This window comes from Trichosurus vulpecula, chromosome 2, assembly GCF_011100635.1.
Source record: "Trichosurus vulpecula isolate mTriVul1 chromosome 2, mTriVul1.pri, whole genome shotgun sequence".
NCBI classification, from domain to species: domain Eukaryota; kingdom Metazoa; phylum Chordata; class Mammalia; order Diprotodontia; family Phalangeridae; genus Trichosurus; species Trichosurus vulpecula.
Genome location: NC_050574.1, coordinates 176546848 through 176559928, shown reverse-complemented (window position 1 = coordinate 176559928; position 13081 = coordinate 176546848). Strand labels below are relative to the sequence as shown.

Sequence of the window (13081 nt, the reverse complement as noted above, 5' to 3'; positions counted from 1 at the left end):
TACAAGTTAATGATAACATTTTTTAGGCAAGTAACAACATTGTAGAGGCAGTTAGATGGCTCAGTGGATAGCCTGGAGTCAGGAAGATTTGAGTTCAAATCTGGCCTCAGACACTTGCTAGCTGTGTGACCCAGGGCAAGTAATTTAATCCTGTTTGCCTCAGTTTCCTCATCTGTAAAATGAGCTGGAGAAGGAAGTAGCATACCACTCTAGTATCTCTGCCAAGAAAACCCTCTGGACATTATGATCCCTGAGGTCATGAAGAGTCGGACATGACTGAACAACTAAATGACAATGTTGAAATCATTTTAAAATTATTTTTGTTAAACCAAAGGAGAACATTTTGATTATAATATTGGTGAGAAATAGGATGAACTGCAAAAGACATTTGTGTAATTTCTTTCCTTCTGTCATATAGAGTTCATGGTATGGGGTGGAGGTGAAGAAATGCAAAAGATCACAGGATCCTATCTCTAGAAGTGGAAGGAGGACCATAGCGATCATTTTGTCCAGTCCCCTCATTTTATAGATGGCCCAGAGAAGCCATGATATTTGCCCATGATCCCACAGGACATAGCAGAACTGGGACTCAAACTCAGGTCAGGTCCTCTGACTCCAAATCCAGCACTCTTTCCACTGAGCCATTTGTCAGGACCACCACAGACTTCAAGGGGAACCATGCTGCTTTCCCTTGAAGTCTGTAATGGTCCAGAAAAAATGGATTAAACATTTGTCTTTGGTAAATAAGCAGCACATAAGGAGCTCTGTTCTTTTCCTTATAATGGTTTTATTCTAATCTAGGGCACTGGCCTTTTTTACATATATGTCTGTTGACCTTGTACTAAAGTGTGGAAGTCAGGAAGAGAATAACTGTTCAAATATAGACTATTCCTTATAAATGTCACTTAGCCAATTCTCACAGCCAGATTACTGAATGTCTTTATTCTTGGCAGGTTTTTGACTAAGAAATTTTGTAATGATATACAGCAAAGAAAAGATACAAAAACATGCTGGTGGTTTTTTTTTTTTAATCACCTTTGAAGACAACAGAATTTATTGTTTCAGATGGTTTTATCTATTACATAGGTTAGGGTATAGGATATAAACTCTTTTAAGGCAGGGATTATTTTTTATTTTTGTCTCTATATCCCTGGTTCCTGGAATTGTACCTTATACATAGTAGGTACCTAAAAAATATTAAATATATCTTATATTTACTTTGGCATAGGAATTACTGAACCAGGTGTGTGGTGATGTCCTCACCACATGTGAGAACTATATTTCTAAAGTTGTTCTTAAAGAAGGTGGAACAGTAAATATGGAAGAAGACTTGTTGGTAAGCACCTACACTTTCTTTTCTCCTTTTTTAATGGCCAACTTAAAAAATTGTTTTTCTGTTTAATATACATCTCAAATATTGTTGGAAAATCAGAGGGTTTCCCTAGCTTACTCATTTAAAAAAAAATAAAACCCCAACAGTTTTTGGTTGTTGTGTCATTTGAGTTTTCTTGCATTTTTATTTTCTAGAATAACTCTATGACAAACTTGATTCTAACAGGGCAAACATAACAAATGCTATATGTTGGTTAGAAGCAAACATAGAAATAATAAGGAAAGTAAATGATGAATTGAGTTTACTCTTTACTTACCTTTTGAATGAGAAAGTACCTTGTGAGGTATTTGAGCTTCAGAATACAGAATCAGTAAGTAGTGCTGGATGGTTCCAAAGTAACATCTAAAATAACAATGAGATACTTTAGAATTCAGAACACATCTGACTTCTGAGAGCCATGGGGACATTCTTTTACACAATTTTTCTACATTCCCTTCTATGAAATATATTTCAGTGCAAGGTATTCCTTCAGAGGGAGTGATGGTTCAGCTAATTAACTGATTGATGGGCCATAAGTCAAAAAGTATTTTATGGTAGCTCTGAAAAGTACTGCTATGAGGATCTGACACCATCCAGTGAAGGTAATAATGAGCTGATTCTTGGGGCTGCCCAACAATGGTCACCATTTTTAAAGATCAGGTCATTTTTCTAATCCATCTGAAAGTTAAGAGAAAACCTTCCTTATGGCCCCTTTTTCCTTTGCCAGCCCGGCACTTGCAGTTCTGAGTGATTGAAGACCATCATTATTTTTCAGAGAAGGATATTAGTGCCCAAGGCATTGTTATGTGCATATTTTTATATTAAATATTATCACTATCAGAAGGAATGAAAATGTTGTGTAATGATCCACAGACTTATATGGAACAGACTTGATTCACAAAGTTTTTGCAGTGACTAACTTTTTAATCCCTTTGAAAGAATCTAAAACCTCACTGTTCAAACTAGTTTTATATTTAAAAAAAAAAAGTAATTTTCCCAAATGTACACTTTTTCTGACTAATCTGATTAGACTAATTTATTGTTAAGTTAAATCTGTCACTAACACCTATGGCATAGTCAAGATAAATATGAAGAGGATTTTTCCTGTGTGCAGCGATTGGATTTTATTAGATTGAACTTCTTATCATTGTCAAATATTTCAACCAAAAATATATTTAAAATTTTGAACTGCATGCCTCCTTAATAAGGACTTCAGATTTCTTTTGGTCCATTAGGAAGGATGGAAACTTTAAAGGTTTTTTTTCCCCAATTTTGCTTTTAATTAGGTAATTTATCTTAAAATATTTTTAAATCTCTAACAACTTGATGCTTCAAGGTATAAAGGAGGAAAACGTTATTAACTAACAATAACCATAATTTGCATGATTCTGTTTTTTGGTTTATTTTATTCAAAGCAGTTGCTACTGACTTTATTCTTGAAAAATAATATAACAACTATAGAACTAATTCTTTTCTTTCTATGTTTATGTACAAAAACACTTCTCTCTATAGGTGAGACATATCTTTACCTTAGGAGAGGTGGCCCAGCTATGTCCAGCCAAAGTGGGGAAACGAGTCTTTCTTCTCATTCAGTCTATTCTGGCTTCTGTTGATGAGGACCAATGTAAGGCACACAGACTTACGTTAACTCAACATAATGTAGCACTGTCAAAAGGCAATATTAACATAAAGAATATATATTTAAATCTTTGCTTTTTTCCCCCCTCCTCAGTGCCTTCATCTCAAGATAATTATAATCTTCCAGCTTCTCAACCACTGTCCCAGTTCAGAGGCTCTGTCATGCCTCCACTGATAAGAGCCCACGCTGTCATTACCCTAGGTAAGAGTAATATAAGAGCAATGGCATGGAAATCTGATTCTTCTTTCTTTGCCTTTAAATAGTTTTGTAGTTCCCTAAATAAGGATAACTTTGGTACTCAGGTTCCTGAGTTTATATTTGCTACAGCACTTGGAGTTTTTAGAAATATTGTCTAGTAGCAAGCCCAAATCTGCATGTATAACAGAATGCTGATAGAGGGGGATGTCACATGGCTGACACTTTGACCTTTGTTATATGAGACTGTTAGACTTAGAAGAATTCCTATGTGGGATTAAAGAGGAACGGGTCTAGGAACATGCTAATGTATTACAATTCTGTGTGTGCGTGTGCGTGCGTATTCCTGGATTCTTGACAAGAGGAACTACAAATCACTTATCAGAAGATAGCATTTGGAAAAGGAGGTTTTAGGTATTGAGAACATTTCTCTGTGAATCATAGCTGTTAGTGAAGCTTTAAAAATCCTCTTAGAAATTAAAATTGCTTTTCTCTTAAGGTAAAATTTTTTTTAATGTCTAGTAGATATCCCTTATAATAGTATACACTAAGCTAAATTTGTCAAAAACAGGAAGAATGAGCATTTATATAGCACCTACTGTGTGCCAAGCACCATGCTACGTGCTTATTATAAATACTATCTCATTTGATTCTTATAACAACCCTGTGAGGCAGGTGCTGTTATTATCCTCGTTTTACAGTTGAGGAAACTGAGGCAAACAGGTAAAGTGATTTGTCTTAGGTGATGCAACTAGTAACTAAGGCTGGATTTGAACCCAGGTCTTCCAGACTACTGTATCCACTAGTTCCACCAGCTATCTAAAATAGCAAAAAATTTCCAGGCCTGAAAAACTTTCAATAGCTTTCCCTCCCATCAGAAAGAATAAAAATAATAAATTTAATGACATTATTATTCTTTCATACTTGCTCACTACCAGTTCAATTCCGTTAATATTTATTGAGCTCCCATAGAATTGCATTATGTAGTAGATAAAGCATTAGCCTGGGAGTCAAGCTTAGGTTCTAGTCATGGTTCTACTGAGAGATTATGAAGTTATTTGCACAAGAATGTAGCTATATCAAAGAAAACTTGGAGAGGTAGTGGGGTATGGTAGAAAAGATAAGTTTGAGGAAATGTGGTTCTTAATCCCATTCCTGTGAGTAACTAGCTCTGTTACCTTAGGCACTTCACTTAGGCTTTCTAGTTTCTTATTACTTTTTCTGTGGAAGAAGGAATTAGACATCTTAATTTATTTGTTTATTGTTTATTTTGTTAAATATTTCCCAGTTACGTTTTAACCTGATTTGGGCTGTACTTGGGAGTATTGTGGGCTATGTACCACCCACAGGGCACATATTTGACACTTCTGGATTAGAGGATCTCAAAAGGCCCTTTTTGCTTAGGAGAAGTCTGGGAAAGGCACAAAGACAGAGGTGTACATTTATGAGGAGTGGCAAGTAAGCTATTTTGTCTAGAACTCAGTGAAGGAGATTGATGTGTAGTATGCCTGAAAAGGGGAGCTGCGGTCAATTTCAAGAGGTTTTAAATACCAGAAGAATATTTTTTTTTGTTATGTGGGAGGCAATAGGAGGCCAATGGAGCTTTATGGACTGTGGAGTGATATGATCAGGCCTTTGCTTTAGGAAAACCAATTTGGGAACTGTGTGAGGAATGGATTAGAGGAAGTAGAACAATGAGGAGGCCATTGTAATAGTCCAGGCAAGAAATAATGAGGATCTGAACTAGTATGTCAGCCATATGAGTGCAGATAAGAGGATGGATGTGAAGGTATGATTGACAGGACTCTGCAACTCATTGTAGGGAAAGGTAAGAGTCATTGGTGACTTAGGTTACAAATATAAATGATTGAAATGATAAGGGGGAGTTTAAGGAGAAAGATGAGTTCTGTTTGGGCATGTGAGATGTTTCTGAGACATTCAGTTGGAGCTGCCCAATAAGCAATTGGTGATGTAGGCCTGACACTCAGGAGAGAGACTAGGGCTGGATATGTAAATATGAGTTATCTGTATAGAGATAAAAGTTGAACCCATCAGTTACCCATTGATAAACATCATCAAGAAAAAATATAGGAAAGAGGAGAGGGCCAAGGATTGAGTTCTGAGATATACTCACACGTAGAGAACAGGACATGAATAATTAATTATCCAGCGGAGGAGACTGAGAAGAATTAAGGCAGGTAGTTGGAGACCTCAGAGAGAGGTATTTCATAAAAATCTAGGGTGGCGAGAGTATTGAGGAGGAAGGGGCAGGCAACAGTTTTGTATACTGCAGAGAGGTCCAAAAGGATAAGGCTATTTGGCATTTAAGAGATTATTTATGATTTTGGACAGGACTTTGGCTGTGAAAGAGAGGAGAGATAGAGGCCAATAGCTTGAGCCTACGGTGTGAAGTGAAGAGGTTTTTTTGTTGTTGTTGTTCTTGGCGCATCTTGGGCATGATTTGCATCAGGGAAGAAGCCAGTAGGTAAGCAGAGATAGTGAGGTAGAATTGTGGTGGCAGTTATTCTAGAGGTAATATGCTAGAGGAGAAGATGGGAGGGGATGAGATCAAGGGCATAATTAGAGGCGTCAGCTATGGACTCCTTCGTCACAGACTAAGGAGGATGATTAGGGAGCTTTTAGATACACAACATGAAAAAAAAGCAGCTTATAGTGATTGACCTCTATTTTTTCAGTAAAGTGTGAGGTGAACTTCTGAGGAAGGGAATTGTAACAACCACATTGGCTAGCTGAGTAGGGTAGAATACATGATTTGCCTTGCTGCAGTTAGGGCCCGTTTGAGATTAGATCAGAATTCACAGTGGACTTAGTCAAGCAGCATGTGAATAAGAATAGAAAAGACAGGTGGCTTTGTAATACATTGCAAAAGGTAATATATCCAAGAGCTGAAGCTTACATGTTTCAGTGGATTGAGAGCTTACTTGTTTAAACATCAAAATTAGTTTTTGGGAAAATGGACTTCATCAAAGGTATGCATAAAATTCAATGCGATATTATACTTTCTTTTTGGAAAATTAAAGATTACATGTCAAAATCTTGTGAATTCAAAACAAAGAAAAGACTGGTGGCACTGGGTGAGCATGGGAGCCACAGTCAGGAGATGGGGTTTGTCAAGGTGGAATAAGCAAATGAACAAGAAGGCACAGAGGAAATAAATTGCAACCACCAAGAAAATTAAATCCTTGCATTTCTGACTCCAAGTTCAGTGCCTCATCTGTTAAGTTTTGTGGTTCCTCTCACATATGTTATTTGTAAGGCAGACACATTGCCTAATAGAGAAAGGAAGATTGTTTCATTAGGCTTTGACTCTCCATGGAATGCTTCTCACAAAATCCTAGAATTTACTTTCTTTTAAGATACTTTACCTTGTCTTATTTTTGGTGTTGTGTGATTTTACTTTAGCTTCTTGTTTTATTGGCTTCATGTTGGTGTTTGTATTGACTTATAATAAATGAAAACTTAGAGAAGATAAGCCTCAGGTGATTTAGGCATAAAATAGAACATGTCACTAATGATTAATTCTCTCCTATTACAGGCAAATTATGTTTACAGCATGAAGATCTTGCAAAGAAATGCATTGCAGCCCTGGTGCGTGAGCTGGAGGTGTGTGAAGAAGTGGCTGTCCGTAACAATGTGATTATTGTTCTGTGTGATCTGTGTATTCGCTACACGGTCATGGTGGACAGATACATTCCTAATATCTCCGTATGTCTGAAAGACTCAGATCCTTTCATCCGAAAGCAGACCCTTATTTTGCTGACCAACCTCTTACAGGTATGTAGAGTTTGTGCAATTAGAGCCACAAATAACTTCTATGTGTCAGGCACAGTGTTAGGCACCATAAATACAACAGTGAAAAACTGAGAGTAGACACCAAGGAGCATTTCATATGAAATGCATATGAATAAAAATAATACAAGATAGAGTTCAAAAAAGGCCAAGGAAAGTTCCAAAGAAAGTGCTATTAGACATTTTAGCAAGGGAGAGATCCCTCGCCTAGGGATGTGTGGAAGTGTGAGGATTGCAATAGGCAGAGATATAGAGGGAATGCCTTCTAGTCATGAAAGATGGCTTCTACACGTACTAGCAAGTGGTAGAATACAGGGCATTTTGTCTCCTGGCAAAGAATGTAGTAAATTACCTGAGGGTGGGGACTGCTTCAGTTTTGTCTTGGTATCTCCAGTGCTTAGAATAGTGCCTGTCACAAAGCAGGCACTTAATCAATACTTGCCATGTCATCGAAGCCAAGAATTGGTCAATTTTCAAAAGCTGTAGAAAGCTCAAAAAGTCTTAAGTCTTATGAAAAGGTACTAGATTTGGCTATTTGGCATTTTCAGTTACCTTTCAGACATTAGTAGACATCTTAAACTCAGCATGTCCAAAACTGAACTCATTATCTTTCCCCCTCAATACCCTGCCTTCATCCTCCCCAGCCACAGCCCTCCTTCCCCCATTACCACGAAGGTCACCACCATCCTTCTAGACCCCCAGGCTAGTAACTTAGGTATCATCCTCAATTCCTCACTTACTGTCACCCCTCATATCCATTCTCTTGCCAAGGCCTTTGATTTAACCTTTCATCATCTTTCAAATATTATGCCTTCTCTCTTATACTGCTACCACACTGGTACAGGCCCCTATTACCTCAAATTTGGGCTCTTTCAATGGCCTGCTAGTGAATGTGTCTGCCACAAGTCTCTTCCCACTGCAGTTTATCCTCCCCTCATCTGCCAAAATGATTATCCTAAAGTACAGGTCTGACCACATCACTCCACTACTCTGTGAAGTCCAGTGGCTCCCTATTACCTCAAGGATCAAATAAAAAATCCTGTTAGACATTCAGAGCCCTTCATATCTTAGCACTGCCTCTCCCTCCTACCCCCTTATCAGTCTTCTTATACCTTAGTCTTCACTATGTCCTCTTCAGTCCAGTGAGGCTGGTCTCCTGTGTTGCTGTTTCACAAACAAGATAGTCCACGCCTTGGTTTCAGGAATTTTCACTGGCGGTCCCTTGTGTCAGGAATGCTTTCTGTCATCACTTCTGCCTGCTGCCTTCCCTAGCTTCCTTCAGGTCCCAAACAAAATCCCATCTTCTACAGGAAGCCTGTCCTAAACCCTCTTAATTCTAGTGCCTTCCTTCTGTTAATTATTATTTATAGATAGCTTTTTTGCATATGTTTGTTCAGTGTTTCCCCCATTACATTGTAGCTTTTTGAGAGGCAAAGACTGTCACTTGCCTCTTTTTTGTATCCCTAACACCTAGCACAGTGCCTGCTTATTAATTGATTGTCTATTTGGAGATTCCTGGTGATTTTGGAGTAGGCAGTTTCAGGAGAGTAGTGACATAGAAAGAGACCAAAACTGGAGAGGGGGTGAGGAGCATTGAGGAGTGAGTGGTTGATGAAACAGCCCTTGTGCGTACAGACTCCTTTAAAAGAAATTTCGCTATGAAAGGGAGGAGAGATAAGATTGAGGGATGAGAGAGTTAGGAAGAGGTACCTTTTCCTTTTCATTACATTGACTTCTTGTGGACTGGGGGAATGATTTTCTTCCATCTCCCAGCCCCATATTGAACCCTCCTCCTTGTAATAAAAATAATTACGCAAAAAACGGCAGATACAGTGACTCCATCTGACAGTATATACACCATTAAGGCCTCGTAGTCTCCTACCTTTCTGTCATGAAGTATGAGATATGTTTCATTATCTGTTCCCCTTGGTCATTTTGTTGTCTGTTGCTCAGAAGGGGTCAAGGCAGGAGCCAAGATGACAGAATAGAGGGAGCATTCAAGCCAAACTCTCCCAAACATTCCCCTCTAAACAAATGTTTTTTTCTTTTTTTTTAATTTTTTTTCACTTTTAGAATTAAATACTAAAACTTAAATACACAATAAGAAAAAAAGAAACATTATAAACTTAAATATTAAAACTTAAAAATGCAAAATAAGAAAGGAAAAAAATGCCATGTGCACAACAGAACATAAGAGAGGATTCAAAATATATAGCAATAAATTTCCATTCAAGACAGCTTGTGTAATAAATACTACACATTGTGTTGAGAGCTGTCCATCTTTGCTTTCTTGTAAGTTTTCTTTTCTCTGCTGTACACTTTTTACTTTGTTCTTTTTTCTCTCTTCCCCCTACCTCAGAAAGCTACAAATAAGTATGGATATATTTAGAGAGAGAGAGAGAGAGATACATATACATATATACACACATATACATATATAAACATATACTTTCCCGAACAAATTCTACTCCTGGTCTTCGTTTTATGTTTGTGCCTGTCTCTTATTTCATACCTCTCCTGGTTCCTTTACTTTACTTCTACCTGCTACCTTGCCCTCCAATTACTTAACCTGCCCCCCCTCTAAGGATCCCTCCTTCATCCTCCCATTCTCATAAACCTAAACACCCCTCTCTACCCCCCTTTGACCTATTCCCTCCCCCTTCCCTCTAGACATCCCTCCCTTATCCTCTCCCCCCTTCCTATCTCCTTAGTGTTTTATTTCTTTCTGAATTTAGAAGACTTTTTTACTCTTCTACATATATGTATTGTTCCCTCTTGAACCCATTCCCAATGAAAGTAGGTTTCCAGAACTAACAGCCATCCCCCCCCATCCAATTCCTCTGTGTTGGTTCTTCTCACATCTCATTTGTATATGATAATTACTCTTTTTAGCTATTCTTAAATGGTTTTATTTTTTAAAGTCATATCATACGCAGATCTACAACAATCTTTCTTATAGACTACCCAATTACTAATAGCAATCTTAGACATACATTTTGAACAGCTTTTAAAGCAACATGTCAAATCTAATTCTAGAGTGGCTTAGCCAACCAAAGGTAAGGGTGAGACACTTTTCCAGCCCGGGACAACTTATGAGATCAGAAGGAGAGATCTGTGGTACTGGCAGAGGTTGGGGGTGGGGGCACTGGCTCACGTGGCAGCAACCCGAGCTGTGTGCCTCGGAGGGAGTCACAACAGCATCAACAGCAGTTTGGGAGCTCTCACTACCCAGAGATGGTGAGAGGATTGGACAACTGGTCTGAAAGAGATTACAGGAGATTTCTGTGCTGGCACTGGGTGTGGAACCAGGTGTCATTTGGCACCACTGCCCATTACCCAGTTCCTAGTTTCAGTGGTTGCAAAGGAACAGGGCCCCCCTGGGTAGGGACCAGAATGCAGACTAGGAGAGCAGTAGCCATACCTATCCCCAGATCACACCACCTTAGAAGCATTGAAAACTTAGTGACACCCCCTCCCCCAAACTGAAAAGAAAGCCTGAAGCTTGGGACAGTGCTCTGTGCCCTCTCCCCCCATCCCCCCTTTCCCTAGGTGAACAGAGCTCATCAAAGAGTCAAGAAACAGGCTGGGAAAATGAGCAAATGACAAAAAAAAAAAAAGAGCCTAATTCTCTAGTCCAACCTTGTGTGTCCAACACACAAAAGGCCTCCCCACTATAGCATTTTGTCAAGTAGACATCTCGCCTCTATTTGAAGCCTCCAAGTTGACCATCTCTCAAGGCAACCCATCTCACTTTGGGAGGGATCTAATGGTGAAGAAGTGTTTCCCGACATCCAGCTTACATTTGCTGCTTTGCAATTTCCACCTATTGCTTCACCCTGATTCTGCCCCGTTAGACCATTCAGAACAAATCTAATCCATCCTCTCCATATCAGTGCTTGAAATATTTGAGCACAGCAATCATGCTCCCCCAGTTTTCTTTTCACCACCGTAAACATGCCCAGTTTCCTCAGTTGTCCTCATATGTCATAAACTCAAGATCTTTCGCCATTCTAATTGCTTTCTTTTGCACATTTTCTAACTACTGTCTTACTTAACTAAGCAAAATATTAAAGATGAGGTCTGAAGAAGAGGACAGAGTACAAAGAGACATCACCTCCCTATTCCTGGAAACAATCCCTCTTAATGCAGCCCAAGATGACGTGGCCTTTTTGGCTGCTACATCAGAATGCTGACATATTGAGGTGTCAGTTCACAAAGAACCCTATATCTTATTTGGAACAGTTGCTGTCTATCTGTGCCTCTTCCATCTTGTGAAGTTGATTTTTTTGTACCCAAGTATAAGACTTTATATTTATCCCTTTTGAATTTTATCTTATTAGATTCAGCCCAGTGTTCTAGCTTATCAAGATCCTTTTGGATCCTGATTCTGTCATCTAGTGTATTAGCTATTTCTCTCAGCTTTGTGTATTCTGCAAATTTGATGGGCCTATCATGGTTTGATATGAGGAGGTGAGATACGGAGAGACAAATTGTTACCACAGATGGCTTCCAGTTATATAGGAGGTGAGGTCAACTAAGACTGAGGTTGGTGGATAGAAATTTAGAGACTTCCGAAGATGAAAGGATTTTAAATATCTGCTGTGGTAAGGACTTGGTTAATTAGATAACATGAATTTGTAGTTGATTCAGACAACATAAGTTTCTTAATTTACTTAGGAGTTTGGAAGCAGAGAAGGAAGATGATAGGAATTTTCCTAAAGCACAGGTCTGAGCCTATCACTGTCCTACTCAGTTAACTCCAGTGGCTTCCTGTTACCTAGGTCAAATATAGATTGCGCTAGAAACAACCTAGCTTCACAACTTAGCTTCAGCCAACCTTTCTAGCCTTGTTATACACACACACACACACACACACACACACACACCATACATATATATATATATATATATGCACATATACATACATACATTCATATGTGTGTGTGTGTGTGTGTGTATAAATATCTAGCCTTCCTTTCATACACTCAGCCAAACTAGTGGTCTTTTTGTTGTATACACTGTTTATTTCATCTGTTGTCTGTGCCTTTGCAGAAGCTCTCCTCCATGCCTGGAATGAGCTGTCTTTACCTCTGCCTCTTAAAATCTCTAGTTTCCTTCAAAGCTCAGTTCAGGTGCTAACTTTTATGTTAGGCCTTTTTGCAATTTTCCCCCAGGTGCTAGTGATTCTCCCCCTCCCCCCAAATTACTTTATGTTTATTTTGTTTGTCTGTATACCTAGATGTACATAATATACATAATATAGTCATACATATATATGTGTGTGTGTGTATATATATATATATGTTGTCTCCCTTGATACAATAAAAACTCCCTGAGGGCAAGGATTTCTCTGTTTTGTGTTTGTATTCCCAGCATTTGGCTCATAGTAGGTGCTTAATAAATGCCTGTTTATTAGTTGTGTCCTCAGGCAATTATAACTTCACAAAATTTACGTGAAAACTAGGTTTATTATAAGAGAAATGAACATGCATGTGGAATCTAAAGAGTTTGTAATCCATACAGAAATTTGCATATTTATAGCAGTATGTATTGGTAAGCAAAACCAAGTGCCCTTGAATAGTTTGGCTTTTGTTCCCTTTGAGTAATTCAGTGTATTTCATTGAGCCTTACTAGGTGCTAAGCTCCAGGCCCAAACCCCTATTAGGTATAAAACCTGTATGGGTGTGGATTGGCAACTAAGGTGGGGCCCAAGGTGGGGATAACTCCAGGAAGGGCCTAGTTTACATGTCTGGGACAGCAGAGGCTTTTAGACCATGTGGGTTTCAGTTGCCTCTTTGTGACGATTCTAGGTCACGTGGGTGAGTTGCATGTGTGACTCACCCCTGACCCTGAAAAAGATATAAAAACCAGGGGTTGGCTGTCTCTTCTTTGGAGCTCTTACCCACAGCAGTGATGGCGAGTGTGACCCTGGGCCAGCCCTTGTTCTGAGCTCCTGGGCTGAACCTAGATGTTGGTAACTATGAATCTGTATTTGGTCTGTCTGTTGATGTTTGTAATTTGTTTGTAATTTGCTCTGAAGTTCAGAGTGCTGGCTTTTTCCCCTG

General features: G+C 38.8%; 1 protein-coding gene across 1 annotated transcript in view; it reads left to right on the top strand.

Annotated features, from left to right (window-relative positions):
• The window catches only part of NCAPD3 (non-SMC condensin II complex subunit D3), a 113382-nt gene that overhangs the window by 62574 nt on the left and 37727 nt on the right, over window positions 1-13081 (top strand). The window contains 4 exon segments of the mRNA XM_036744398.1: window positions 1229-1336; window positions 2885-2996; window positions 3105-3212; window positions 6763-7001. Of these exon segments, the coding sequence (XP_036600293.1) occupies window positions 1229-1336; window positions 2885-2996; window positions 3105-3212; window positions 6763-7001 (567 nt within the window).